This window comes from Bos indicus x Bos taurus, chromosome 2 (assembly GCF_003369695.1).
Source record: "Bos indicus x Bos taurus breed Angus x Brahman F1 hybrid chromosome 2, Bos_hybrid_MaternalHap_v2.0, whole genome shotgun sequence".
NCBI lineage: Eukaryota > Metazoa > Chordata > Mammalia > Artiodactyla > Bovidae > Bos > Bos indicus x Bos taurus.
In genome coordinates, this window is record NC_040077.1 from 105,801,838 (window position 1) to 105,827,624 (window position 25,787).

Consider the following 25,787-nt stretch of genomic DNA (forward strand, 5'->3'; position numbering starts at 1 on the left):
TTTTCCCTTAAATCAGTTTGAGTTGAGTTTCTCTTCTAGCTGAGAGTCTGAAAAACTCATTGTAATCAGACCCAAGACCTGGCTGGTGGGGAAGTTTTGGGAGAACTTGGGGTGAGTCGTCCCCCAGCAGCATCCCTGAAGCCCACCACAGGCCCGGAGCCTGAGTGGGACACTCTTTTGCCCACTGGAAGCGCAACAGAGCCCCTTTCCCAACAACAGAGCTAGTTAACAACACACAGATTTTTCTTTCACTTTATCATTTATAAAGCCATACAATGGATCGCAAAGAGAGCAGCTGTACAGGAGTGAAACAGCTTCAGTGTACAATACATTCATATCCAGGATAAGTAGCGTACATCAGGGTTTATACAAGGTGACAGAGGTTACAGGCACAAAGATACAAAATAGAAAGTATATTTCCATCTATATAAATACACAGCCAGGGGAATGGGAGGATGCTGGGTTTTTCCCGCAGAGGGTCTGGGAGGCAGGGGCAGGAGTGGGGGTAAGGAATTCCTTACATCTGTTTTGAATGGCATGTCAGAGAGGAGAGAGGTGGGGAACCAGCATGCCCGCACACACATGCTCTCTCTCACACAGACACGAACCACACGTGGGCACACAGGAGAGTCTCCGGCTGCTGAACACTGATTAGAAACAAAAGTGGGCTGTCCTTCTACAATCAACCTTGCCGCTGGGAAGCACCCAGGTGTGGGAAGTAGACAGAGGCCCTCCAACATTTCGGCCATCTGAGGACAGAGGAGCACCACTGTGTGGCTGATCCCCTTCGCCACTGACACTGAGATTCCCCCGGTCGGGGGACCCTGCAAGCCTCACCTCCGGATTCCTCTCGCCACTGGGTGGTAGTGAACTTGACATCCCATTGCCCACCACCTCCAACCCAACTCCTAAGTTCCCTAAAGAGACAAGCAAAATACGCGCACACACACACACCCACACTTGCACACGCGCGCACACACTTTCTGTGTTACCACTGGCCAGGGCACTCCAGTCTCAGGATGCCGGGGCCTGGACCCGGGTGAAGAGTGGCCCCAGGATGCTGCCCACCCCAGCCTCTCCCAGGACCCCAAGGGTGGGGAGATGTAGAGGCAGCAGGATGCCTTTAGAAAAGACATTGGCCCCCTTGATTCGCCCAGACTCTGAAGCCGGAAAAGACCAAAGCAGGGGGGAGTGCCCAGGAGGCAGAGCTGGTGGCACTGCAGGCAAGGGGAGCAGAGACAGCAGTCTAGGTACAGACTTGTCCACAGACCCCTGGGTGGTGTGGGGGGTCTGCCCAACCTCTGCTCAGCCCATCTGAGTGGGCAGAAGAATGCCCACCTCATCTCCCTCCTGGGACCCCCTTTCAGAGAATCACATCTGTTCCGCCAGCTCCCCCTTATAGTCACGCAACCACGGGGCCCCCACCCCTATCCTGTCCGTCTCCGACACACACAGGGATCCCTCTAAACCCTGCCAGGGGAGAAGGAATCCTGGCAGTCCACAAGCATCTGGAACTACTATGGGGTCAAAGGGCCTTTCCCAAATCTAGGACACAAAGTCTTTGTCCCTGGAACACCTGGCTGGAGGAGGGGCAGCCAGAACACCTCGATCGCAGGGCAGGGGCATCGCTCACCCCTGGGGCTCCATCCAGCAGCTTCCTTCCTCCCCACTTCCCCTCTGAGATCACCTCTCCCCTGTTCCCATGCCCAGTCCTCCCCTCAGGCTCCATCTGGGAAGAGCCGCCTGAACCTGGCTGGGCCTCTGTCCCTGCTGAATGGGAGGGCTGTCACTTCCCTGCCCCACCCCCTCCCCCACCAGATACCATACAGGGCAGCTACTGCGAGGCCCCAAATGCCTCAGAGGCCTGGCTGCACAGCAAGATGCAGGCTGGGCCTGGGGCTGCAGGCTGGGCCTGGGGCTGCAGCCCGAGCCTGCCTGGGGTCTCTGTCCCTGCCTCCCATGCTGACTAGGGCCTCCTGCCTACGCCTCCCAGCCCCTTTCCCATCCCCCGCTCCCCAGCCTACTTTCAAGACCAGAAGGGGCACTCTCCTGGCTGACAAACAGATTCAACAATAAACAACAGCAAGGAAGATTGAGGGGGAGGAGTGGGGAGAAAAAAGGATAAACATTTACACAATAATAACAATAATCATTAAAAGTGCTTTCTTTTAAAGGAAATCTTTGGCAAGAACATACTGCAATGCTATGGTGTGTGTGTGTGTGTGTGTGTGCGTGTGTGTGTGCGTGCGTGTTGTGTGCACGTGTGCAGGGTGCATGGGCCTAACCTGTGAGACACGGAGGGTTACGGTGTCTTCCCAAGCGCTGTCTGACCCACAGATGAGGCTGCAGTGGAGACTGGGGTAACCCTTCCCCATCGTTCTTCTGGACAGGCCACATGCTAGGAAACCGGCTCCTTCCAGAAGCCTGTGGGGCAGGGGGTGGATCGGCTTTCCAGCATCTCCTGGGGCCTTCCCAGAGTCGCACACGGTTCAGGCCTGAGTGGGGTGGGGTCTGGCTGGTCGTGCCTGGTGGTGGGCTGCTGGTGGGCGGTGGAAAAGCACGTGTGAGGGGTCTGACGCTCCGCCCGGCCATCCAGACCAGGAGGAAAGAGTCCCCGGGCAGTCCAGTGGGAGATTTACAAAGGAAGTAGGTGGGAATATCTTCTGTCTGGGAAGAGAGTTGGGGTTAGGTAGGGAATGAAAGGGGAAATCAGGGTGTCTGGCTTGAAGGCCTCAGGAGGAGGAGCCCCTGGGATGAAACTCGGTCACCAGGAACAAGGTTTCCATCTTTGGAAAGTGGGGGAGGGGGCTGCTCCCCACCATCTTCAGACACTCTCCTTTCCAACTCCCTGAAACAGAACGTCCACACAGATACAGCTTCTTGGAAAAGAAAAACTACAAGACGCACACGTCACCCACGCCCACCACGCACACCCGTGTCCCTGCAGGCTCACGCACCTGCCCTTGCAGGGCCCGCAAGGAGGCGGGCAGCGCCCCCGGCATCTCTGGGGTCTGACAGCCGGGCCTGGGCTTGCCAAAAATGAGAAGGGATGAAGGGGGTGAAACGCGTGCACCCCCTCTCCGCTGAGCCCCCATCAGAGTCTAGGGAAGGCCAAGGCCTGGTCAAGGAGATCCCCGATTGCTCCAAGGATGAAGGCCCTGACCTTTCAGGCTTTGCTTAGAGTACAGAGAGGGACGGGGATCAGATTATGCTGGGGAGGTAACAAAGCAGTATGGGAAAATAATAAATACTTCTTGTCAATTTGCCTATTCTTTTTTTTTTAACCTTTTCTTATATTTTATTAGCTTACAGATTCTGTCAGTATGTCTCACATATATATTATATATATTTATATATCAGTACAGTGCCTCTCTCTAGGGAACCCAGAGGCTTAAGAAGCTACTCAAGGATGGAATCCTGGTGGATTTTTCCATCCGGCTTAGAGAGCTTGGGTGGTGGTCAGGGGGTCCCCAGTTGCCCAGCTGGACTCTCGGCCCTTTGACCTAAATGTGTGCCTTCTGCCCTCTGGTCCACGGCAGCTGGGCTTTGGGGGAGAAATAAGGGAGAAGGGTGGGGAGCAAGGCTTTGGTATCAGAGCAGGCCATGTGGTATGCAGCGAGCAGCCCCCAGAGCTCTGGCCAGCTCCCCTGGACAGCCCAGCAAAATCAGACCCCTAAACCCTTACAGAGGGGGCACAGGAACTACAGGGGTCTTCCCCGGGTCTCGCCAAGCAGGGCTTCTAGAAGCAGGTCCCGGGATGAGCCCCAACATGGGGACCCCACAGGACAGGGCAGGGCAGGGCAGGGCAGGAAGGCTCGCTCTTCCAGCATCCTAATGGCATCCTGAACACGGGGCACATCTGAGAATGGCTGATCTGGGGCACGAAAGAGAAGAAGGCGCTGAGGACTGGGAGCGATGGGAGCCCCCTGCCTGCCCCGAGGCTGGGCCATACGCCTCGGGAAAGGCTCCCCGAGCTGGGCAGCCATCCTTCCTGAGGGGTCTTTTCTCCAAAGCCCTGGACACATCTGTCCTCATCTTCTCAAACCAACGCCCCAGCCTCCAGGTGCCGGCAGGTCAGGAGGAATGCTGCAGCGTGGCCAGCCCCACTCCGTGGGGGTCTCTGCTGAGGAGAAGGGGCTGGCGGCCCCGAAGGCTGTTAGAGCAGGTCCAGGGACCAGGAAAGTCCATGATCTACAATGCTGGGTGCCCCTGGGGAAGGGGACTTATGCCCCCTCCTTGCTGCCCTGTCACCCCATCCCCAGCTCTTTCTTTCTTTGGACGGTGTGCACATGTGTGTGCAAACACAGGGGAAAAGTATACCTTTTATAATTCTAGCTGAGAGGCAAAGAAACCAGTGAGTGAGGATGTGGGTGTGGCCATATATACACCCCATAAACACACCCACAAACTGTACATCGGAGGCAGAGCAAAGAGACCTTAGGTGCCTGGGGTCTGAGATACTTTCAGAAGCAACAGTTCGGCCGCTGGATGTCCCATGCGGGCTCTTTTTGGTTTGGTGATCTACCCCAGAGGTGGCCAGAGAAAGATTCTCCACGGGATTTCTCCTTGTAAAGCAGTTGGGTTAGGGAGGAAGAGCTTTTCCATTTTCATTCAAAATGTGGGTCTCCAAGGAGATCAGTCCTGTCTCCCCCAAGGAGCTCCATCAGAGGGTGGAGGGGGACTCTGGTGGACCTGGTGAGTTTTGGAGGCTCTGGGGGTTTCGCAGTATCCATCTCCCCAGGGGAATCTGAGTTATTCTCCTCCATCTCTTTCTTTCTTCCTCTCTCTCTCCCCCTCCCCACTCAATTCACTTCCCTCTCCCCACATGACACTTTCTTCTCTCCTTCTCCAAAATGGCCCAAAGTCCTCCTTCTAGATTCAAGGATGGTCAGGATTTATGGGTCCCCTCCCCACATGCCCCATCCCCACTGCCCTGGCCCTGGGCAAGGGGTGGCGGGGGCTCATCTCTTCTGGCCGGCACTCAGCATGACCTTGGAGACAAAGCTGACGATGGCGGAGGCCGGCTGGTTGGGGTCAAGCTCAGCAAAGAGGTGGCAGGCGTTGTCCGTGGCGCTGCCCTGTTTCCGGGCCACAAAACCGAAGAGCCTGCAGGGGCAGGAGACAGGTAACAGGTGTGAGTGGGGAGCGGGAGGAGCCCCAGGCCTTGGAGAGGCACCCCGGGGAGCAGGCTCCTCCCTGCTCCCTTCCCCGTCTTTCCCCACCTCCCCAAGCCCTGGGCACTGAGGGTGATGCACACAAGAAACCCTCTCTTCCCTTCACCAGCAAGGGAACCAGCACTGGAGATGGCATGTCACTTGTTCAGGGTCAGCAGAAATTCCCTGGCGGGGGGTAGGCGAGGAGAAGGAGGAGGCGCTGGAGGCAAACGAGCAACAAGACCAGACAGCAAGAGGTGGGGATGACGCCAAAAATAAAACGGAACATTCCTAAACCGGCTTCTCCTCGCCCGTCCCTGCCACACCCCTGGCCGACTGTTCTTACACACAACACATAAACAAAACACCATCTGCCTGTCAGAGGGCTCGTCCTCAGACACCACAGAGGGTCAGGGAGACCTAAGGACGAGAGGCCACTGTCCCCCACCACATACACACACACGTACACACACACACACATTTCTCCTGTGCTCTGGAGAATGGGAAGGAGGCGGGACCCCACACCTGTTCCCCAACCCCGATTCCCCACACTAGGACTGGAGTGACCGAGCATTCTCTCTTTGCAAAACAGAGTTAAAAATACGAGCGCAGAGAACAGAATGTGAGCTCAAGTCCCCTCCCAGTAGGCACGTTGCTAATTAGAGCTGGATGGGGAAATCAGGACAGCTGGGGATTCCAATGGAAACCCCTCGCCCAGGACTGGACACAGCAGCTAAAATTAGCCAGGCTGGGTCTGGTTTGCCATCCCGTGCACACATGCGTGTGTACACACACACACACATACACACACAGGGGGCTTCCCACAGCTTTGCTCTTCCCAAATGTGTTTCAGGGGATGAATCAACCCAATCAGCTCAGAGGCCTGGGGTGATCATCTGCACAGGAGGCGGGGAAGGTTAGGCCTGTGGACCACACCCAGAGTCCCTTCCCAGCCTTGCAGGGGTGAGGGGGTGGGGGCGCTCCTCGGCGCAGTAGAGGGAGACGAGGGCAGAGGGCTCCGAGCTGCCCGCGTGACAGCGAGCCAACCCCAGCTCGCTTCTGCCAAGATGAGAGCCCGTCAACCTCTTTGGCCTGAACACTGCCCACCTGCCCTCCCTGGTGTTTATTTCAGCTCCATAGGTCCCTGGGCCAACTCAACTGTAGCCCAAGCTCTTTCTCTGCTTGGAGGAGTGGATGCAGGCAAGAAACCTCAGCCCCAAAGGCAGAGAGGGGCATGACAAGCACCCAAGAGGAAGCACCTCCTTAAATTCGGGGCCCGAGGCATCTCTCTGGCCTCACCCTGGTCCAGCCCTGAGCTCTCCTGGGCCTCAGCAAGGGTGAGTCATAAGGAAGCTCCACACAAAACCTGCTTTTAAATAAAGAATTTCCAGACCTGGGACCAACCTGCTTCAGCCCCTGACCCATCTCCCACTCGCAGGGCCCAGCGGTGAGTAAGGATAAGACCCTTCAAACAGAGAGCTCTGGCCTCCTTACTGGCAGAAGGGACTCAGAGACCCTAATAACTCTGTGAGTCTCAGAGGCAGCTGAGACAGAAGGGAGGCAAGCTTCGAGAGGAACTGGACACCGGGGCCTCCTGCAGCTGTATGCGACCGTGGGCCAGGAGAGGTCTCCTCCATCCCTCACGGCCCCTCTGGACACCCCCAGAGGGAGATTCATCGTGCCAATGCTGGTCAGTTCTACTCAGTTGGACCATGGCGGCCTCACTGGGCCTCCTCCTCACTCTCCATCTCTCTGCCTCCATCTTTTCATTTCTTTCTTTATGCAGTAGACACAGTCCTGCCCTCAGGAGCTTGCAGTCTGGTGGCTTCCCTTTCCCATCCCCATGAAAGCAGCTCTCTCCTACCCACTGCACCCATTTCTACCCGTCTTATAAGACCTGTTTTTAAATACAGGTTCTTTCCCCAGGTGGCGCTGGTGGTAAAATAACCCATCTGCCAATACAGGAGGCAGGAGATGTAAGAGACATGAGTTCAGTCCCTGGGTTGGGAAGATCCCCTGGAGGCAGGCATGGCCACCCACTCCAGTATTCTTGCTGGAGAATCCCATGGACAGAGGAAGCTGGCAGGGTACACTCCATAGGGTCTCACAGAGTCGGACACAATCAAGCTACTAACACTTTTCCCCAAGTCTCTCCCTGCCTGGAAGCACTCCGCCTCATGATACCACAGATGTGAGCCGTCCCCTCCTGACATGCCTCATTCAGCAGTGGTTGTAGTTTTGTTTTTTTTTTAACAGTGAAAGTTTCCTTTCTCCAAAGCCAATCTTATATGAAGTCTGGATATGTAAAGGTGACAACAGTATTTATGGCTATAAATGTAACAATTCAATAGCATAACATGGACCGATGATAAAATCGATCAGAAAAAACGGGGCTGTCTGGATATGCCTGACAAAGCGCAAGGTGGAACTACAGACCTCAGTGAGCCTTACGTCAGCTTTAGTAGCCAGCTTATTCCCATGCTTTGTTTTGTTTTACTGAGAAAAACTGATTCATGCTGATAAATAACCGTAAATCACAGCAGGGTTTTTCCTCCCTTCAAGCAGCCCAGTTACACCCAAGGAACCTAGAGCTCCTTGGAACACAGTTTGAAAATTGCCGCAGCACCTCAGCCCGTTTATACACTTCTCTCATCTACCGTGCCAACGTCAGGCACCCAAGGGCAGAGCCAGCCTCCTGGTTGGTCTGAATTTTCCAAGAGCTGAGTTCCCTGGAAACACTTACAAATGCTGAAATGGATGGGAAATTAACCAAAGGGCCACAAGGCCATCCCTGGAATTCTGGAAGGAATTCAGACCTCCCGGACTTGTGTGGTCCCATGAGGAGGCCTAGTCCACCAGGAAAGCAGGAATGGGAGTTAAGGAAGCCAGGATTGTGGAAGAAAAGATTGTTTAAACAACCCCTGCCCCACTGCCATCACCTCCCAATAAAACTCTGGGTTTTCGATTCCCTTCCTCAGCCCCTGCTGGTCTGGTTCTGGGAGCAGGATGGGGACAAGGCGGGACGCTGGGCCTTCAGTCCCAGGCAGGAGGTCACAGACTTGGCTGCCTGGGCCAACTTTTCTCCAGAGCCACCTTTTGCTTGCCCCCTGGTCCTGGAGTTTAACCTGCTCCCACACCCACCTCCCCCTGAGCCAGGGAGCATAACAACCTGCCAGCCGGGTGGGGGAGAAGGACACTTACTTAGCAGGGGCACCTCCCTCCGTCTTTGTCCACCTAGGGAGAGAATGAGGACACAGCGTAAACCACCACTTCCCCCTCAGAGCCCAGCCCCAGCGCCCAGACCCCTGGGGAAGACAGAGCCAAGGTGCCTGGGACCAGGGTCCCTAAAGACAACACAGAGGGAGGGTGTTCACAGTGGAGGGATGGAGCGAGCACTGTGGCTGCTTCCCAGGGAGCTGTCCCCAGCATGCAGAGGGAAGCAGCTTCAAGTCAGAGGGGTGGAAGCAGGCATTTGAGTCCCCAGGAGGGGCTTCAAATTTGTGGGGGAAAATGCTAAAAGATGCCAACACAGCCACGCCACTCACGGTCCCACAGACATGGGCAGATCTCCAAATTGAGCCAAGAATGCACACCCTTACACTTGCAGCACACACATGAGTGCATACACACACATGTGCACACACTCACACATGCACACACACACATGGATGCACACACACAGACTTCCAGGGTTGGAGAGATGTCTGGGAGGGCAGGTGTCCACAGAGACTTACTTCCTCTCCTGTGGATCCAGGTCACAGAAGGTCACAGTGTTGAGGGGGTAGTGCCGCCTGAAGAAAAGCCTGTGGCACACACATCAGATAAACAGTAAGCACTGAAGTGACTGCTCTTCCCCGCCCCCCACTGCAGGCCAGGCCACCACCTGTGGCTGTCACAGGTCAACACAACCTCTCCCTGATGAGCACGATGGCCTGGGCTACTCCCCTTGGGGACATAAAGCAATGCACAGGGACAGAGAGATGTGTCATAGAAACGTGTCTCAAATGCTAGAGACTAGGAAAAGAAGGAAAAAACTGGCCTTGAGGAATGAGAAATGGGGAGACCCTAGAGGAGGAAGAAAAGGACCTGGGGAAAAAACATGAGAGAAAGGGTCTCTGCTCCAGAAAGCAGAGACTTTTACCAGTTGTATTTATAGCTATATGGCCAATGCAGGCAGGTTTATAGAAGGAAGGAAGAATGGATGAATGAATGGATGAACAGATGGATAGATAGATGGGGGAGACGAATGAAGGGAAAAAATGGGTGGGGAAGATGGATGGAGGATGAATGGATGCAGGAATGGATAGATCAATTAGTGAGTGGGTGAGCAAGCGGATGGATGGGTGGGCAGGTAGATGGATGGGTGAATGAGTGGATGGATAAGTGGATGGATGGGTGGTTAGATGGGCAGAAGGGATGAATCAGCTGGTGAGCAGGTTGATACATGTATGGATAGATGGGTCACAAGGCGGTGGGGTTGCCCAACATAGAAGCAAGTAGAAGAGTCTTACTTTCTCTGGTTGTCAGTCAGTGTAATTCCCTGGGCAGAAACTTTGAAGTGAACGATGGTGGCAGCTGGTGTGGGGTCAGCAGCCAGGGTCTCAGAAATGGCTTTGGAGATGGCCTGTGGCCCAGTGAGTGACTCCATGTCCACAGAGTTGACGAAGAGCACGTTGCAGGCTGGGGAAAAAACCCACCCAAGGAGGAGTCACAGGGGCCAAAGTGGGTGGGGGCCATCCCCAGGTCCTCTTTTCAGGGAGAAGGCAGCAGATGAATTTCAGGCCAGCCTTGGACCAAGGCATCACATACAGAAATGTGGACTGCCTGGTGACCTCTGGGTCTAGGAGAGACATCCAGCCTGCACGTGCAGGAGGGTCCAGGGCCAGGGGGAGCAAAGGTCTGGGCAGGGATTCCATTTGGGGTGCCCACTCACCTGCCCCTTGCTTCAGCAGGTCACTGGTTGAGTTGGCAGGGCCCGAGCTATCTTTCGATTCATCTGTGGGGTCTGAGACAAAAATTTAATTCAGCTGGTAATTAAAACCCCAGAGCTGGAAAGAAGCACAGGGTTGGCCAGGCCTCAGGCTAGCTCTGCAAATACTTCCGCAACAGATACTGCTTCTCAAAACCAGCCCTGCCAGTCGGCACGTGTGTCCAGTGTGAACGTGCAGCAATTGCTCTAAGAATTCAGTACCCTGGTTGGGAGCTCTGGGGTCCCACAGAACCAGGGTCAGGCAATTATCAGCTATCTACAAAACAGAGGTGAAGATGAGAATACCCACTCACTGGGTTTTTCAGATGCTCCATCAACGGTGTTAGTCCCTAATTAACAAAAAGCAAGCCTTCAAGTGGCCATTAATATGGTTGCTTTGCATCAACATGTCTCTGTGTATACTAGTAAACACTCTAATTCATTAAACCATAAGGCAGCACAACTATAATTTCAACAGTAATAAGAACTGAATACGGTGGTGCTAGTGGTAAAGAACCTGCCTGCCAATGCAGGAGGCATAAGAGATGGGAGTTCAATCCCTGGGTTGGGAAGATCCCCTGGAGGAGGGCATGACAACCCACTCCAGTATTCTTGCCTGGAGAATCCCATGCACAGAGGAGCCTGGTGGGCTACAGTCCATAGGGCTGCAAAGAGTCCAAGACAACTGAAGCAACTTAGCAAGCAATTTATGCCGGCATTTCCTAGACTTTGGTATACAGGTTTGTTAAAACATGCATTTCTGGGCCCCACTCCAGAGTTTCTAATTAGCTGGGGCTCGAGAATATCTACATTTTTAACAATCTCCCAGGGGTGCTGATGCTGCTTCTCTGTGGACCATATTATGAGAACCACTGGTTTATATGATGTAAATAAATAGCAGTTATATAATTGTTAAGTTACTTTGGTAAATTCCTTAGAAATACAATTTAATTAGTGTCTAAATCATGTGTTTAATAGGGCTATTTAAATAATATTTGAACTTTTAAGTTAATAACAGTAGTCAATTATCATTAATAATTCAATGAATTTGGATTCAATACACAGAAATTGCCAAATAATATTGGAGATTTTAAGTGTGGACATAAGCCCAGGAGCTCCAAGAGAGACTGAAAGCAAATCCCAGGCACAATTCTGAATATTCCATTACTGGACAGAGAGCATGGGGAGAAGACACCCCAGTTACTGGTTCCTGGAGCTCAAGTTCATGACCAGGCATACTCCTTTCCCCTCGTGGGAGCCCCACATACCTGGGGCTGCATGAAGGAAGCCTGTGTCGTTGAAGAGTTTGGGGTGTCCATCGGCCCTCCTCCGAGGATGAGGCACCTCTCTGAGAGAAACTAAAAATCTCCTCGGCGGCCCCAGTGTCACTCAAATTCTCGCCCTGTATGTCTGGAGGCTCTTGGGTTCCATGTTTACTTCCCACAGTCAAGAGAGCTGGCTCCTCCCATCAGCCCCACGTCCCTCCTGGCCATGCAAACCAGAAACTTCAGGGACATCTTGGGCTTCCTGTTTCCTTCCCAAGCCACACACAGTGCAGCCACCTCTTCCTCTAAGTGATCCCTCGAGTGTACGTTTCCGTCTCCACTCAGACACCTGGACGCCCCATGTTCTACCTCTGCCCTCCCCTCCCCCTTCCTCGGCCCTGCCCACTGATGCCCATCTCCTCTGCCCATCTCCTCCGCCGAACACGGTCCTCCCCCGACGGCTGTTTCCTGCTTCTAGCACCTCCCCTGGGATGAGGCTTACTTCTGAGGACACAGGGATGAATTCTTAAAACCTCCAGAGAAGTTTCCAGAACAATCTGGCAAGTCAATTATGTATGTTTCTGGAATTAAGCTTTTAAGTGAACTTTCTCTTCTTTTTTTTATTAGAAAAAATAAAGCAGAGAGTGGTTTCGAGTTTCCCCAGATTGGCAGCATGACCCGTTTCCTCCAAGCCTGGCCCACGTTCTGGAGCAGCTGGCTGGGGGCTGAGACGCAGAGGAGGCCAGCGCAAGGGTGCGCTTGGAGGGCGAGGAGTCTCAGGTTCCTACCTCGGTTTGGAATGACCAGCTTGCAGGGCAGGGCCAGCGGGATGATGGAGTGCTGGTAGACCAGGGCAGACAGAGATCCTGCAGAGAGAGACAGCCCCGCAGCGGCAGTGTTATTGGGAGCAGGTCGCAGGCACTGCGGATCAGCCCACCCACCCCACCCCACCATCCATAATCCTCTACTTCTTTACTACCTCTCCCTCATCCCACCCACAAAGCTGAAACTTCACTCTCTCTTGGTTAGCAAGATCCAAGGGGGAAGATTCTAAAGGCTCACTCTGGGCATCAGAAGGGTCAGCTTTCCTTTATTGACAGCTACACCCAGCATCCCTCCTACGTCCCTCCCGCTGCCAGGGCCCCTCTCAGGAGAGTGTAGCAGAAGTGTCAGAGGATGGTGGGATCAAATCCACACTCAGGAACTTACAAGAGGTGTGTCCCTGGTAAGTCTAACTCCGACGAACCTCAGTTTCCTCGTGTGTGAAATGGGACCATGACACCTACCACACAGGATGGTCAGGAGACCAGAAGTGGTATAAAGTACCTAAGGTGGCTTTCAGCTTCCAAGGTGGCACTAGTGGTAAAGAACCCGCCTGCCAGTGCAGGAGACATAAGTGATGCAGGTTCAATCCCTGGGTCGGGAAGATCCCCTGGAGGAGGGCGTGGCAGCCCACTCCAGTATTCTTGCCTGGAGAATCCCATAGAGAGAAGAGCCTGACAGGCTACAGTCCATGGGGTCGCAAAGAGTTGGACACAACTGAAGCGACTTAGCAAGCATCGTGGCTTTCACATGGCAGCCTTTGTTATAGTTGTTATTCCACTGATCACAGTAACAGGTCCCCGTGGGGCAGGACAAAAACAGAAAGGAATTTGGCAGAGTGAAGGTACCACGGTAGAGAGGAAGGGAGTCACAGTGCATTTCCCTGCTGCGTCTATGACAAGGGTGACAAGACAGAAGCTGCAGCAGGGAAGCCGGGACAGGCCTGAGACAGTGGGGACAGAGGCAAGGATGGCTCACCGAAGTTTGGCTCATTGGGGCAGCCCTTGAGCTTGACTCCTCTGGGGCCGGTCTCTATCAGGAAATGCCTCACGAGCTCGTGGGTCATGTCCCCTGGGACAAAGAGAAAGAAATGCAGATAGGTCACTGCTCATGGCATCCCCCCTACCACCTGCCAGCACCACTTCCCAACTTCTCCAGTGAGTGAGGCTGTGATGGAGAAAGGTTCACAGCGATAATATGGCCAGAGCCCTGGGATGGAGAGATCACCACTGCCAGCCCGCCTCTCAAGGAAACTCAGTCACAGGGTTCCAGTCATCTTGCTCCCCTGTTCTCTGACCCCGGTCATCACCAAGCTCAAGACCCATCTTTCTGAAGAGTCCGACTAGCAGGGACCAGCTCCCATGAGAACTAGAAGACCTGCACACCCCATCCTACCAGCGCCCCTGCCCACATCCCTACCCCCAACCCTGGTCCTTCTAACCGATCAGGATCTAAAGAGACTGCAGGGACCCCCTGGTCCTGAGCCCCGCTGGATAAGCTTTACCTTTTTTATTCTGCTGCGTGATGGTCGGAGGGGGCGAAGACACCTTCATGGCCAGCCCATAGGCTCCTCGGAAGGAGTGGCTGTCACGGATGATGAAAGCCCCTGGCTCCTGGTCCTTAAGGAGGGCGATGGCTAAATCAGGAGAGAAAAGGAAATGAGAAACTGATGCACTGGTCTCACCAATTCAGTGGACATGAACTTGGGCAAACTCTGGGAGATGGTAAGGGACAGGGAGGCTAGTGTGCTGCAGTCCATGGGTTGCAAAGTGACTGAACAACAACAACTTCACTTAAGTCTTATCAGGCCTCAAATCTCATTCTTTCTCAGATGAGAGGAGAGTCCCTAAAGTTAAAATGTAAACACTCCTAAGGGTCCTCCTACACTAGAGTCAGCAAAATTTTTCTGTAAAGAGCCAGACAGTCAATATTTCAGGCTTTGCAGGCCATGCAGTGTTGGCTGCAACTATTCATGGCTGCCATCATAGCACAAAAGCAGCCCAGACAGTGAGTAATCAGATAGATGGGGCTTCCCTAATGACTCAGCAGGTAACGAATCCGCTTGCAACACAGGAGATGCTGGTTCGATCCCTGGGTCGGGAAGATCCCATGGAGGAGGAAATGGCAACCCATTCCAGGATTCTGGCCTGGAAAATCCCATGGACAAAGGAGCCTAGCAGGCTACAGTCCATAGGGTTGCAAAGAGTCTGACATGACTGAGTGACTGAGCATACAACGTTGCAAGAAAACTGTTTATGGAAACAAGCAGCAGCCCGGATCTGACCCATGGCTAGAAGTCACCCTGCCCTACATCTGCACAGACTTTTCACTGGAGCTGATGCCTCTCATCTCCATCTCCACAGCCCCAACTATGTTTTTCTATAAAATGTGCAGAAATCTCCCACAGCATGCAGATGGAGGTTCCATATGATCTCAGCCAGACTTTTCATTTTGCCCTGGAAAATCAAGACTTTGCGGCTTTTAAGGAACTAGCTACAACCACAACTCCTGCTCCCTGCCCTTGGCCTTGGGAAGGTGCCTCCTACTGTCTAACCTTGGGGCCAGTTCCTCTCTGTGACCAACACCTACTGCAGAGAGGAGTGAGTCTGCTTATATCCCTTGCCCAGGGAAGACAAGATGGGCAGCAGCCAGTGTGACCTCGGATGGATCCCAGGACCTTCAGTATCGCCCAACACTCACCCTGTTCTCTGGAGATCTCAGGCTTGTACCAATACTTGGAAGTGTCTTGGACAAACTTCACTTTAGCCCGCGTCTCAGGACTGTTGTCTAAAGAAAAAGAGGACTGGAGGTGTTATGAGTCTCCATCTCTGTCCCCCCAAAAAGATATGTTAGAATCCTAACCCCCAGGACCTGTGAAGGGAACTTTATTTGGAAATAGTCTTTGCAGATGTAACCAAGTTAAGACGCAGTCATGCCAGATTAGAGTGGACCCCAATCCAATATGACTTATGTCCTAATAAAAAAAGAGGAAGGGAGACAAAGGGGAGAGCATCATGGGAAGATGGAGGAAGAGACTGGGGAGACGTGTCTACAAGCCAACGGACCCCAAGACTGCCACCCACCATGAGGAGCAAAGAGAAAAAGCCTGGAACAGAGTCTCCATCAGGGTCTCCAGATGGAGCCAGTCCTGCCAACACCTTGACTTTAGACTTCCCAGCTCAGCTACACTGACAGCATCAACTTGTGCTGTCTTAAGTCACCAAGTTTGTGGTCCTCTGTCATGGCTGACCTAGGAAACTAACACAGGAAGATGATCTGCTCAGACTTCGTCAGAGCATTGCTGGAAGGGGCCTCGAGCTGCTTTCTTATCCTCCCCCATCTCCCAACAACCACTGTGGGTCACACAGCTGTCCTCCTGCTGAAAAGCCTGAACAGCATCTTCCCCCAGCCAGTGACAGTCCTACTCCAGCCCACCTTGCCCTTTCTCTAGAACAGTCAGACTAAATCCTTCCTGAAGCTTCTCTCCCACCTTTTAATCCCTTTCTCCATGGGCTCAATTTCTCCACTTCATCATAAAAACCTTGAGGATGAGAGTAAAAAAACACATTTCTGTCCACTTTCCCCAAGCCCCTCCTCACTCCCCATATGGAAAATCTCATTTAGAACAAAATTATCACTCCTGTCCTGCCTGGGATAAACAGAGGAAGGGTTGGCCTGGAACTAAGAAGCTGTCTACCGAGTGTCACGCACCCCACTTCTCTGGTAGACATTTCCCACACCAGACCCTTTGCAGACTACAGATGCTTTCGTAGGATGTTCTGGAAAGAGAGCATCATATCCAACTGCTTAACTTTACAAGTGAGGAATGTGAGGTTCCTGGAAGGGAAGCGACTTGCCCAAGTCACACAGATGGTCCTTAAAAGGCTTTTGTTAGATGTTTCCAGGTAAGAAGACACAATAGCCAGTTCAGGTCAGCTACATCGTATCTTCCTGGCTGGGAATAAGGACATGTGGGACTCTCACCAACCTCTTCCTTCATTTTCTGACAGCAAAGAAAACAAAACGGAGGACGGGGGGAAGAGGGAAAAAAGGAATATTCCAGATCTGTAGGTCTCCTCTCCTTTCTCTAGGGAGGGGCTGAAGCAGAGGACCCTGTGCTCACAGTGCTATAAAAAGTTCAGGGCACAGACCAGAGATGAGAGCTGGGCTGTGTGTCCCGTCAATTTACCTTGTTATTTACATTCTGTTAGGCTTCTGGGATCTGTCTCTGGAGGACAGCAGGGGGAAGGTCAGCTCCTTTTCCTGGCAGCTGTGCACAGAGCAGGGCCTCTGGGCTAGGCAGCTGGGCCCCACAGCTCTGCAAGCTGCATCTCTCTGCTCCAGAGTCCCAGGCCCCAGGGCTGCTGCTGCCTGTCTAATGAGCTGTCAGAGGCGGCTGCAGCCCCATGTGCCTTCCTGTGTTGACTCCCATGGCTATTTTAAGCAAGGAAGATGGTGGGAAACAGGAAATGTCCCAACTACTAGAAGTTTTGCATCCTCCAAGAACTGGGGCTGGGAACCAGATGTCTCTGGTGGGCAGCAGGAAGCGAGGTCGTGCAGTGTCACTTGGCAGGCTCAGGGCAGGACCTGGGAGTGACACGGAGACTCTGGGCAGCTGGGCCCATCCCAGGCTGCCTGCTGCATTCTACATCTTCCTCGAATGCCCCAGGACTCTGGGGTCACTCTGGACAAAGTCAGATTGGAGATCTGGCTGAAAAGATGCAGATCAGCTGAAGCCTTGACCTTTTCATTTAGATAACAGGCCCTCTAAGTGGCGGCTAAAGATGCCCAGTTCTGGTGATAAGTGAAGAATTCAGTGTGTAAACCTGCGCGGGCTTCTGTTAAGCCGAGCTGGTAGAAATGAGACTCCAGTAAAAATGCTTAACCCTTGGCCTTTTCCCATATCTCATCTGGCTGCCAGATCTATTATTAGTGATGTGTGCAAAGTGGGGATCAAACGGCGGGAACAGTGCTATGGGCTGGCAAAAAGTGGGGTGGGGGGCAGGTGGTCCAGGCTTGGAAGCCATATTTTCAAGGATACACTAAATTACAGAAACTATCAAGACAAGGCAGTAAGACAGCTCCAATCAGGTTTTAAGAGCACATGTTTTAGGGTCATAAGGGTCTGGATGCTAAACCATTTATTAACTGTGGGACCCTGGACAAATGATTGAACCTCTCCAAGCCTCACTTTGCTCATGTGTAAAATGGAGGGACTGACACCCACTTTGCTAGGGGGCCATGAAAACTGACAAGATAGACCATGGCTCAGAGCCTGGCACAGAGTGTGTGTTCAGCAAGGGGTGGTGGCTGTGAAGATGCTGATGATAATGGGAACAGCAGGGCCATCACAGGCATCGTCACATCCACATCCCTGCCCCCACAGCTGCCAGACTACAGCACATCTGCTCTGAGCACAGCTCCAACTCCACTAACACACCTGAGGACCCGAAGTCAGTGACCCACCCAAGGCTATCTGCCAAGGAGATGTCAGAACAGAGATGGGGACAGAGCGCCTGACTGGCGGGTGTCATCTGCCAGCAAGAGAGGTGGAGGGGAAGGAGGCGCACCTGGCATGGAGTACTTGGAGAAGTCGGGCAGAGTGTGGGAGAAGGAGACGGTGCTGCCCCCGCTGGGACTGGACATGCCACTGGCGACCGGCGAGGAGGACACCTTCCCGTTGACGGTGGCGTAGTTGGGGAGGCTGCCCGCTCGGTCGCCCATGGACATCCTCCGCTTCTCCGGCAAGGCCGGGGTGGGGCTCCCTTGTCGGAAAGCTGCCGAATCAGGCGACGGGGAGGTGGCGGGGCTGCTCAGGCCAGGGTAGTAGGCGGGGGACACAGGGAAGGAGGGCGTGGAAGGAGCCTGGTAGCCTGAGGCGCTGCTCTGCCGGGACAGCGTGGGTCTCCGGTCCTCAGGGGTGGAGTAGCCACCATAGGGCACGTGCCGGTCCAAGCTGGGGCTGCCAGGAACCACAGATCCAGACCCTCCCAAGTGACGGCCCAGGCTGGGGCTTCCGGGGCTGGCTACTGCATTGCTATGGAGATTGGAGGCCAGGGTGCCTTGGTGGGCCCCGGGGTGCCGGCCCAGGCTGGGGCTCCCAGGAGCGGTGACCACATTGCCATGGAGGTTGGAAACCTGGTGGGCCCCAGGGTGGCGACCCAGACTGGGGCTTCCCGGAGTGGTTGCTGCACTGCTCTGGGGGCTGGAGCCCGTGTTACCATGGAAACCGGTTCCCAGTGGACCCATCACCTGGCGGTGGCTCAAACTGGGGCTGCTGGGGGCAGCCAGGCTGGGGTTCACAGCCCGACGGCCAAAGCCAGGGCTCGGGGGTGTATTGGTGCCCACTGTCCTGTGCCGTGCCTGGGGGCTCCCAGGCACTGTGTGGACACCGGCCACACTGAACTGAGACCGGGCCTGGCCTTCTGGGGAGCTGAACTGCTGCAGTGAGTAGTCGGGGCTGCTGTAGCTGCTGCCTGCAGTTGGGAGAGGAGAAGAGCTCTGGTAGTTTCTCTGAGCCAAAGGACTTGGCTGGCCCAGGCTGCCGGAGCGGAAGCCAGAATCCAGCAGAGGCTGGGTAGGTGTTCGCGCGCCCTGGTCGCTGCTCTCCCCGGATGGGAAACTCCCCACTGAAGTGCTAGAGAGAGAGAGAGAGACATGGGCAGGTCGGATGTCAGCAGGCGGCATTTAATGAAGGACAGGCTTTCAGTGAAGCTTCAGCCCTCCCTTCAACCACTTTGTTGTCCAGTCATTCAGTCATATCTGACTGTTTGTGACCGCATGGACTGCAGCATGCCAGGCTTCCCTGTCCTTAGCTCCTCTCACATGAACAGAAAAGTCAAGGCTTTTGAACGTCACCCTACATTCAAGATGTCAGAAGATGAAACTCAGACTCAGAGAGGTTAAGCAATAGGCTCACAGCCACACAGCTCACAAAAGACCAGGATCTCAACTCAGCAGTGCCGGATTCCAAAGCCCTCGTACCCTCAAGCATCACACTGACTGCTCAACCACAAGTCAGAGCAAGATCTCTGCTATCAAAACTGAAGGAGGCTGTCCTGTTGCCCCTTCCGGCACCATAGAAACTGAACACTGGAGAGGGAGTTAAACCACTTGGGCCCTGGTCCTCCTGGAAGCATCTTCCCCTGACTCACTTTCCCCAGGTGAGTTGACATTTACACGCTGAGAGTGTAACTGAGCATCCATTCCTGGGTAGCTCAAAAAAAAAAAAAAACAAAGATGAAGAAGTCTCATAGCAGGAGATTTCAGCTCATTATAGGATCTGCTTTCTAGTCATTGGATCTGGCCACTAATGGAGCAGGGTGCATTACATGGCATTGAGACTCCCATCATTAGGAGCATTTAAGCAGAGGCTGACCAACCTCTTAATCTGAATGCTGTGGAGGAAATTTCCTCCACTGGGAGGTTAGATTAGATGAGCTCAGAAGTCACTCTCAATTCTAAGACTGATGAAATTCAGTTCAGAGGGCACTGTACCTGGGAGAATGGCCACAAAGGTTTTCCTCTGAAATTAAGTACAAGTCCATACAGGAGTACAGGAAATGGCCTGTAAGTTTGGGAAACCTGGATTCTGTTTTTTAAAGTTTTCTCAATTGATATTTTCAAACTGTGGTGCTGGAGAAGACTCTTGAGAGTCCCTTGGACTGCAAGGAGATCAAACCAGTCAATCCTAAAGGAAATCAACCCTGAATATTCATTGGAAAGACTGATGATGAAGCTGAAGCGCCAATACTTTGGCCACCTGATGCGAAGAGCTAACTCATTGGAAAAGACCCTGATGCTGGGAAAGATTGAGGGCAGGAGGAGAAGTGGGTGACAAAGGATAAGATGGTTGGATGACATCACTGACTCCATAGACAGGAGTTTGAGCTAACTCTGGGGGATGGTGAAGGACTGGGAAGCCTGGCGTGCTCCAGTCCATGGGGTCACAAAGAATCAGACATGACTTAGCGACTGAACAACAACACAGAAAATGAGGCAGGTGGGTTAGATGGCTCTGATTCCTTCCAGACCCAAACTTCCTCAGTGACGTGGCAGCAGAGACAAAGGTTCTCAGGGACCGTGCACAAACATTTGGTGCAGGGAGGCAGCAGGCAGGCTCGCACAAGGAGCCCTTGGGTGGGGGCTGACAGTGGGGCAGCAGGGTGGAAGGGTCCTGACAGAAGCCGATGCACCAAAGCCTGCAGCCGCAGACTAGAAGGAGTTTGGAGGCTGGCAGGCCCCACCCTGGGTTGGCTCAGTTAAGCTCAGGTCCCCAGGGTGATGTGAGGTGGGAGGGCCAGGCAAGAGCCAAGGGCAGGGAGAAGGTCAGGGCCAGGCCAGGACAAAGTCTACCACACATCCCAGAAGAGGCCAGAATGAAACACCACTTCAGTACAGAATAACCTGGATTCTGAGAAAATGGGGGGAGGGAGGAGATGGGGACACGGAAATGGCGTTTTGGGTGATTAATCCTGGAGGCTTCCTGAATCTTACTGTGGGAGGAATTTGAGTGAGAAAAAGTGAAAACTCCCTAATGTCAGGACTTCTTGGATATCAGCAAGGGGGGCAAGAGGTGAGGAAACTCTCCTCTCCTTTAAAAGAAGAATGTAGCTCCTGCCCAGAGGCAGACCTTTCCCCAAGTGGAGCCCTTAAGAGGCTGGGGAGGGGGCCAGGTGGACTCGGGGTGTGTGCTTGGTTTGAAGTTTCAGATTCTTAGAGTCCAGAAGAAAATTGCCTCTGCTCACCCGAACCTCCCGCCCCAACCTGGGTCGGGGAGCACATGGCTGGATAGTTTCCGGACTCGTGGGGACCCAGTCTGAGAAGGGGAGTGGACGTGGGAAGGGATGGTTGGGGAAGACGCCCCTACTGGGGGGTGGAATTCTGGCTGGTGCAGGCCTCCTCCCCACCTGGCACCCTGTGCCCTACCTGGGCTCATCTCAGAGTCCCTCTCCTATATCATCTTCCTGTCTCCCCATTATAAAGCCTATGCCCCACCCCGCCAGTCGAACAGCTTCTCACTGCACCCCAAACACAGGAGCCTCCCTTTCTGGGGTCCTCTCTGTCTGACTCCATAAAATGTCAGCCGCCCATCCACCAAGACATCCCTCCTCTAACCCCACAGTGACCTGACCCCCAGACCCCACGCCCAATACCTCCACACCCCAGTCCTGTCCTTGCTGTGCTGTGAAGGCCCTCTCCCTCCCCTTCACCTTTCAACCCCTGCTCATCCTCTGGCCTTAGCACAAATACTTCCTGGACTTCCAGCCCCCAGAGACCCTCTCTGCAGACTAAGCCAGAAATAACGGCCTCTTGCTCAGAGCTCTTTGCTTACACCTCTGCTTTGAGCACCTCTAACTGCTGCTCTGTGATGGGGGGATGGGGGGTAGGATAGAGATGTGGACTCTGGAGCCAGACACCTTTGGTCCAAATCCTATTTCTGCTACTGTTTAGCTGTAGGACCTTGAATAAACTACTTTAATCTCTCTCTGCCTCAGTTTCCTCTTCTGAGAAGTGGGACTACTACTACTACTTACCTCGTAGGACAGCTGTGAAGTTTAAACAGAAAGCACTTAGCAAAACGCCTGGCAAATGGGAAGCACTCACAACATAGTAACTATACTTGTTCGATTTTAAATTTGGGGAAAGGAGGCTTCCTTGGCGGTCCAGTGGTCACAACTCCACACTTCCACTGCAGGGGGCACAGATGTGATCTCTGGGGAAGTAAGGCTCCCGCATGCCGCATGGTGCAGCCAATAAATAAATAAAAACAAAAGTAATACATCTGAGGGAAGAACTGTGCCTGGTTCATCTTCATACTCTCCCCGGGGAGTTGGCACTCAGGGGGTGCTCTTGCCATGCACCCCAATGAGATGGTTTCCCAAGGGCAGCACCCTGGATGTGACTTCTGCCCGTCCATGCCCTAATCAGATCCAGGAGGCCTCATCCATGCTGCCCCGGGCCTGGATTCTCCTCCCCACTTACCTGTCAGCACTGAGGATGGGGCTGCTGGTGGAGAGGGGGCTAGGGGAGACAAAGGAGCCTCCCAGGGTCCCAATCCTCAGGGGTGTCTCATGGCCATACGCCTGCGCAGCTGGGGCGCTAAAGCTCTTGGGCTCAGGTTCCTGAGTCCGGGGCCCAGCCACCGCCGTTCGTACCACCGACTCCACGTAGCTCCGGGGCTCTGGAAGGGGCGAGGGGACAAGGACTGAGCATGGATCCAGGGGGTGCAATGTGGACCCCACCCAACCCATGGGAACCGGCCTCCCCAGAGCCTGTGAGGGAAATCCCAAAAGGACAGCCAAGCAGACAAGGGGCACGTCTCTAGGGCTCCTGCCTGCCCAGGTCCATCCTTTTTCCAGCATCATGGACAAGCCATGAGAGCCCCCAAAGAACCTTTAACTAGAGCCTTGTTCTGAGAAGCTTCCCAGAAAGGGACCCCAGAATACAGCCATCACAGAGTCCTCCTTCCTAGAGCTGGGACACTCTCCTTCACTGGTGGCCCCTCTAGCTGAGCTTTTCTTCCCCAACCCTGCAACGCAGGTCCCCAGGCCCTTCTTGGCTTCCCAGGCACTGCTGGGGTCTGGGCTCTCCGTGGACCCCAAGATCCAGCCCAGCCTTGCGTCTCGGGATGCTCACTCCACCCCACACCCAGAGTCCAGAAACAGGCTTGCTGGCCTAGCAACAGGCCTGTGCGGGTGAGTCACACCCAGCCCTGCGTGCCAAGACACACCCATCCACCTTGCCTGACACACTTAGCATGCCTCCCGAGACTGACATCATTATCCCGCTTGGTGTTCAGAATGGCCCGAGAGGAAGGCTGGATGGGGGAGAGGGCGGCAAGTGCCAGAGAGGTCACAGTGCAGGTGAAGGCGCCGAGGCCAGGAGACTGAAGGGGCTGGAGGCACAACCAGACCCAGGTTTCCTGTGCCACCCGCCCCACTGCCATGCTGCCCCCAACTGCCCTCCATCTCGGCCTCTGGAAGCCCCTCCGCAAGCCCCTCTACCCCACCACTGCAAACTAACTCGCCATCAAACAGAAAGAAGAAGCAGGACACTCTCGGCTTCTCCAGGGACAGATGGTGTTCCTGCCACCTCCAAACCGGGCACCGTTCCCGAGGACGTCCCAGGAGGGACGTGACCTGAGCACACACCAACACTATGCCCACCACAATTAGGGCAACCGCTGAAACCAGCCTGAGAACTGGAGGAACGGCAGAGTCCGTGCAGCCCTGGGGTGCAGGGAGGGGGCCAGTCTCTCTCACAGCTACTCAATTCTACTGTTGTTATTGCGAGAGTAGCTACAGTACAGCAATGAACATGGCTGTGTTACGATAAAACTTTCCAAAAACAGGATTTGGCCATAGTTTACTGGTTCCTGATGTAACATGTCTTCCCAGCCCAGAGAGGTGGAGCGATTCGCCCCAGAACACACAGCAGCCATAGCTACCATCTCCCGACTCCTGGTGCTGGCTCTGGGTGGCTGAGAGAGGGGCCACCAAGCCTCATGGGACACTCCGAGCTGGCTGCTGCTACTCAGAGCTCCAGCCCATCAGCCAGAGAAGAGCCAGCTCCACAGACTGTCAATAACAGCAGAAATAGCAAACAACTACATATGGAAAGTAGAATTTGGAGAATGTAAGTATCCTGTCTGGGCCACACAGTAGCAGGTGACAGAACTGGCCTAAGAACCCCGTGGTCTGGCCCAGAGCCTGCTCTTGGGCCCTGCACATCCCGCCAGCTGAAAATCAGGGGGATCGACAATTTCAGTGTGTCTTTAGCCTTGGGGGGCCGGCTCCACACCCTGGGGCAACTCGAACTGACAGAAAGGGACACTCAGAAAGGAACTCACACCCACAGAAATGGCAGCTGAGACCCAAGGCCAGAGCCTACCTTCCGGCCCATCCCTCACCTCCCGGGGTCACTCTGAAAATTCCACCTGGACGCCTCCAGGCTCCCAGCTTCATGCTGGTGCCCGCAGCGCCCAGCACCCTTCTCTCCCACCCAGAGGTGGCAAGAGGATCCATCTGCCCCCTGGCTGCCCCAGGCTCCTCGCTGATCTGTACTCACAGCGCCTGGCACACATGACTCCTCAGTGAGTGTCTGCTTCACAAACTAGTAGACGCATGACCTTTACCCTCTGCCCCCTAGCTCCCCCCACCACAGAGGTACACGGTGACTAAGACCTAAGAGGCACACATTCGTTTCTCTCCTTCCCTGGAATTCTTGCTGACCCCAAAAATTCAAGCTAAAATGCCCGAGGGCGAGCCCTGAAGTCTGTGGCCCTCTCCACCCGCCGTGTCCTCCGGATTCATCCCCCAGCCTGCTCTGTGTCCCTGCAGGCCAGCTTTTATTCACAGCATCCACCGGACTCCCAGGCTCAGGGCTCCAGAGGGCCCTGGCCTTTGGCAGCTGGCGGGTAGGCAGGACTAACAGAAGATGGAGGTGGGTGGGGAGAGAGGGTCAAAGTTCCAGGGCCGCATCCTCCACCCAAGATACCAGCTCCAGGGGCGGGCCCTCTCCTCCAGCTCCTCCTGGTTTCTTCAGGCCTGGAGTGAGGATGGCTCCCGCCTCCTGCTCAGGAGCACTGGGGGAGGTGCTTCACCATCCCTCGTTGGTTTGCCCAGACCATCTAAATAGTCCATTAAACCCTCTTCAGTTGCCCCATTGGAATGAGCTGTTTTCTGCCAAGACCTGACCCATACAGTGGGTAAGCAGCTCACGTTATTGGATCAGCACCCCATCCTATTAAAAAAAAAAACAAATACACAGACCACTTCTACCATCGGTAAAATCTAAGTAAGGCCACCCACACCACCCCGTCCCAGAGTCAGGACGGAGCCAGGCCTGGGACCACAGACACTGACTCCCGTCTGCCCTGTTTACCAGGAGTCAAGGCCATGTCCCCACTAACTGCTTTTGACCCAAACGTAGTGTCAGGAGCCTGAGTGTAGTTTGCACAGAACATTGAAGGGACAGTATGTTAGAAAGTTGGAGATATCAGAAAACCTGAGACGGCTTTAGGATAGCCACATTCATAAAGCATCAGCCTCAGGAGCCCCATCCTCACACCCATCAGATCCTCAGCTACAGAGCAGCTTACAAAGGAGCTCTCAGAGGACTCAGCCTCTGAACTTGAAGACAGGACCACTCATCCAGGGAGAAGTACCCACAGCGGTTCCCACCACGTTTGCAGTTAACAGCTCTGTGAGTTTGGGTGGCCAACTAGCCTGGGGGCTCTGCTCAGGGGCTCCCAGCCTGTGGATTTGAGACCCAGCCCTCCTGGCCCTGCCGTCACTTTACTCTCCATCCTCTTTCTTGGTTGGCTGCCCTTTCCTGACCTCCCAGGACCAAATCAGGATAGAGACTCCCTCAATCTCTGTTCCTCATGAGCCGAGAGCAGGAGGGACCGTTTGGGAAGATACTTGATTCTGAGTCCAACTTCATAACTGTTCAAAACCAACCTTGAAGGACAAAATAGTCCATTTCCCCCAAGTTTTCAGACTCAGATTCCGTATTGAAAATACCCTCTTTCCCTATCTCTTCCCATTTTCCTCTCCTCCCCACCTTAGTACAACA

At 54.0% G+C, this 25,787-nt stretch overlaps 1 protein-coding gene across 12 annotated transcripts in view; it reads right to left on the reverse strand.

The window, feature by feature from the left end:
* Positions 1-238: 238 nt before the first annotated feature.
* The window catches only part of TNS1 (tensin 1), a 216,272-nt gene continuing 190,723 nt past the window's right edge, over positions 239-25,787 (reverse strand). For all 12 annotated transcript variants that reach the window (XM_027567210.1, XM_027567200.1, XM_027567247.1 and 9 more), the window contains 11 exons: positions 22,194-22,392; positions 17,780-18,846; positions 14,910-14,996; positions 13,714-13,845; positions 13,188-13,280; positions 12,176-12,253; positions 10,087-10,158; positions 9,665-9,833; positions 8,888-8,956; positions 8,355-8,387; positions 239-5,106 (listed from right to left, as the gene is read on the reverse strand). In XM_027567210.1, coding sequence (XP_027423011.1) covers positions 4,962-5,106; positions 8,355-8,387; positions 8,888-8,956; positions 9,665-9,833; positions 10,087-10,158; positions 12,176-12,253; positions 13,188-13,280; positions 13,714-13,845; positions 14,910-14,996; positions 17,780-18,846; positions 22,194-22,392 — 2,144 coding nt within the window. In that variant the 3' untranslated portion in view covers positions 239-4,961. The remainder of the gene's footprint in view (positions 5,107-8,354; positions 8,388-8,887; positions 8,957-9,664; positions 9,834-10,086; positions 10,159-12,175; positions 12,254-13,187; positions 13,281-13,713; positions 13,846-14,909; positions 14,997-17,779; positions 18,847-22,193; positions 22,393-25,787) is intronic.